The sequence below is a fragment of the Nanorana parkeri genome, unplaced genomic scaffold, assembly GCF_000935625.1.
Source record: "Nanorana parkeri isolate BGI_ZX_2015 unplaced genomic scaffold, ASM93562v1 scaffold426, whole genome shotgun sequence".
NCBI classification, from domain to species: Eukaryota; Metazoa; Chordata; class Amphibia; order Anura; family Dicroglossidae; genus Nanorana; species Nanorana parkeri.
The window spans coordinates 244,714-248,471 of NW_017306694.1; the positions used below are offsets into that span (position 1 = coordinate 244,714).

At 45.2% G+C, this 3,758-nt stretch overlaps 1 protein-coding gene across 1 annotated transcript in view; it reads right to left on the minus strand.

Moving 5' to 3' along the window:
- Positions 1–1,550: 1,550 nt before the first annotated feature.
- The window catches only part of ST8SIA1 (ST8 alpha-N-acetyl-neuraminide alpha-2,8-sialyltransferase 1), a 64,492-nt gene continuing 62,284 nt past the window's right edge, over positions 1,551–3,758 (minus strand). The window contains exon 9 of the mRNA XM_018560017.1: positions 1,551–2,421. Coding sequence (XP_018415519.1) covers positions 1,932–2,421 — 490 coding nt within the window. The 3' untranslated portion in view covers positions 1,551–1,931. The remainder of the gene's footprint in view (positions 2,422–3,758) is intronic.

The window sequence follows — 3,758 nt, forward strand, 5'->3', positions numbered from 1 at the left end:
ATTCCAAAAACCGCAGAAGCTCTGCTGTTGGCTGACTGTCCCATTGAGCAGGTTTCCCAGGTAGAAAATGGCCCAGTAAGACCTCTAGGGGACCTGCTTGAAGGGAGCAGATCAGATCAAACAGTGGACCAAGCAAAACTCACAGATGACTAGCTAGCCACGAATCTGTCAGATTTTGGATCAACAAGCCAATTTACACCTCTTCGTGCTCATTGGAACATCTATCCGTCTGACCATGACCTATGCACACTCAAGCTGCAATACCATTTTTCACCACCGTGGCACTGCTAATGAAATCTGAGCATGTGGATATCAGAAATTAGAAATTGATAGGACTAGAATAGTGGTGGTCAACTTAAGAGAAACAGAGGGACTCAACTGTGGCTTCTGACATCACCAAAGCACTAAAGATATTATTTAGAATATGAAATGCTATAGAAGACTGTCAGTGATTGCAAACATGTAACAGGAGTGATTAGAGGCTATGGGCATGCTGTAGGAGGCAGTCATAGGCTGCGGACATCTTAAAGGAAAAGGTCAGAGACTGCAGACATGCTACAGGAGATGGTCAGAGATGCAGGCATGCTACAGGAGATGGCCAGAGACTGCAGGCATGCTACAGGAGATGGTCAGACACTGCAGGCATGCTACAGGAGATGGTCAGAGATGCAGGCATGCTACAGGAGATGGCCAGAGACTGCAGGCATGCTACAGGAGATGGTCAGACACTGCAGGCATGCTACAGGAGATGGTCAGAGATGCAGGCATGCTACAGGAGATGGCCAGAGACTGCAGGCATGCTACAGGAGTGATGCTATGGGCATGCAGTAGGATGCAGTCATAGGCTGGGGACATCTTAAAGGAAAAGGTCAGTCAGAGCAGACATGTTACAGGAGATAGCCAGAGACTGCAGACTTACTATAGGAGTGATTAGAGGCTATGAGCAAGCTGTAGAAGCCAGTCAAAGCTTGGGGACAATTTACATGAGACTGTTAGAGACCATCGCTCTTATTGGCACTTTACCAATCAGTTTTCCTATTGCTGACTGCTGGGGTCCAATGGCTGCACAAGTATCAAAGGGTCACATGCGACGCAGGTTGGGCACCAGGGGACTAGGAGAACCATTCTTTGCTGTGTTGCTCGTGTCAAATATTGGCTCCCTTTCATTGACAAAAAGGAGGTCCCCCACAAACTCCTGTACCAATCAAATATGCAGAAAATATATTGCAATAGTGCAGCTTATCCAACTTCCAATAAGAGAAAAAAAATTATTCATCTGCTGCTGGCATATGCAAAGCAAAGAAGAACATACATGCTTTTGGACACAGATGCATTCCTGCATTCCTTAATAAAAAACATCCAAGGCACAAAACCAACACTAAACAAAAACATAAAAACTATAAATATATATATATCTATATCTATATATATATATTTATTCAAAAAAAAAGTGTTGCCCCCTGCAAGGCGTTTGTCCAATCCAGTTTGCGCAAAAATCCCTCAGCTGGTTTGAGTCCGCGGCTTGCTGGAGGTGCCGCGGATCGTTCCGAAGAGTCTGTAAAAAATAGTCTGTAAAAAGCTGCCTTCTTTTGGACGTGGTGTTTTTTGCATTAAAAATACTACATTCATTTTCTAAATATTTTTTTTGACAGCCCAAAAAAAATATTTAAAAAAAAAAGTTCACTAAAATTCTGTACATCAGCAGGTTCCAAAAGAAAACCCAGGGGCGGAAAGACAGAAATTTTGGCACTTTCGTAAAACGCAGTCCTAAATTTAGCGTGCTCATTTCGCAGTCGCCCTCCAGGATCCGATATCGGCGCGGTAGAAAAAGCAAGTCTGCGAAGGAAAAAAGGAAAGTTCGCTGTGTCAATGTCAAGGAATAAAAAGATCCTCACCCCCTCCCTACCCCCCCTTTGTTGATTGCATGGGTCTCAGTGAGGCTTCTGATTGGAAGATGCTGTGTCACATGGTTCTAACTGAACTCGTAAAATTCCAGTCTTGTGAAGTAACCAGAGCTGCATGAACTCCTCTGGCATGGAGTGGAACCCCGTCATAGGAGGAACGTCGTCATAGTAATGGTGTCTGATGGGTTTCCCTTTCAGGTCGGTCTGAAAGGGCCAGAATCCGTAAACAGTGACTTCCTCGCACAGGCTTAAGGCGGCGCTGACCATGAAGAGGCCCGTCGACAGGCGCTTGGAGTGGACGCCCTTGGATTTCCAGAACTTCCCGATGTTGCGCAGGAAGTTGGGGTTGGCGAAGAGAACAGTCTGGTTGGTGCTGAAGTCGGCCAAGGTGTAGTAGACGCGAAGCGAGGGATTCGTTCCGTGTCTCATGGAGAAGGCTGGCATGTAGACGTAGCTAGACTTGTACACCTTCAGACTTTCCACAAATGATTTCCGGGACCACAACAAGCTCTGGAATCTGAAAAGAAACATTTAATAAAAAATTATACTGATTCCCATCACTAGCTTAGAGATAGATAGATAGATAGATAGATAGATAGATAGATAGATAGATAGATAGATAGATAGGACAGACAGGACGATTAAGCTATTAATATGAAAATCAGGAGCCTGCAGAGATCCAATCCAGAAGTCTGCAGGATTATTTTTAGGATCCACTGACAACTAGAGTAGACCTCAAAAGTATGGGCATTGGCTACCTGGCTCAGCGAAGGGGGAGAGAGAGAGGAGATGGGGGGAGAGAGAGGAGATGGGGGGAGAGAGAGGAGATGGGGGGATGACAGGATAGACAGATAGATAAACATGAGATAGATAGATAGATAGATAGATAGATAGATAGATAGATAGATAGAGTCAGCAGGATTGGTTTAGGATCTTCACGAATAGCAACTAGAGATAGACTCAAAAGTTAGGCGCCATGTGTAATTTTTATGGTGCATTGGCTTCCTGGCTCCTGGGATTTGTCCAGCCCTGAGATAGACAGACAGACAGACAGATAGAAAGGACCATTTTTTGATATGCTTCCGCTGTATAAAACATTATCCAGTTGTCAGATGCTCAGCATACATGTATACAATGGTCCCTGTTCTGTCTTTGCTATGACCCCTCTGTTTCTTCCCCATCCTTCCCCGGGATCTAGAAAGAATTGTGTGGAGACCCTCCATCTTCACTAAACATCAATGTGTACCTCACCCCGCTTCCTCCCCGGGATGTTTGTGTTCCTCAGCACTTCCCAATAAACTTACCTTCAGCCATCCTGCTTTCCTCCGTTCCTTAGTACAGGAACTCTGACCTCTTCCACTGCCCACCACCAGGGAGCGCTGTGCTCCAGCTCTAGATGGATCACCTCCCCTCCATCTGTCTCCCTTATATTGGAGTCTGCTTGTGATTTGATCCTAAAGTAACAGTGATGTGCTAGGAAAGACTAAACCATATCTACACTGGTTGCTGGTTACTCATCATCCCCCCCCCCATCCCCCAAAGACAATAAAGATTTCCTCTTATTTTAGAGCACTTTGCATGTTACAATGCTGCATAATGCTGTCACTGGCCAGTAATAATGTTGCAATCTGGAGCTCTTGTCTAGCCGGCAGGGATCCCTAAACTGGTTCAGGAAGAGCAGCAGGAGGAACAGCTCAGGAACACCGGAAGAGCAATTGAGCAGACAATGTGAATTCCTGAACACTACAGGATGTGCAATGATCAATGACCATGGTACTGACGGAAGACAGGAGGCTCAAGATAATGCACAATCCTTGTCTGTATCGAGCCCATCATTAGGTAAAATAGACAAAT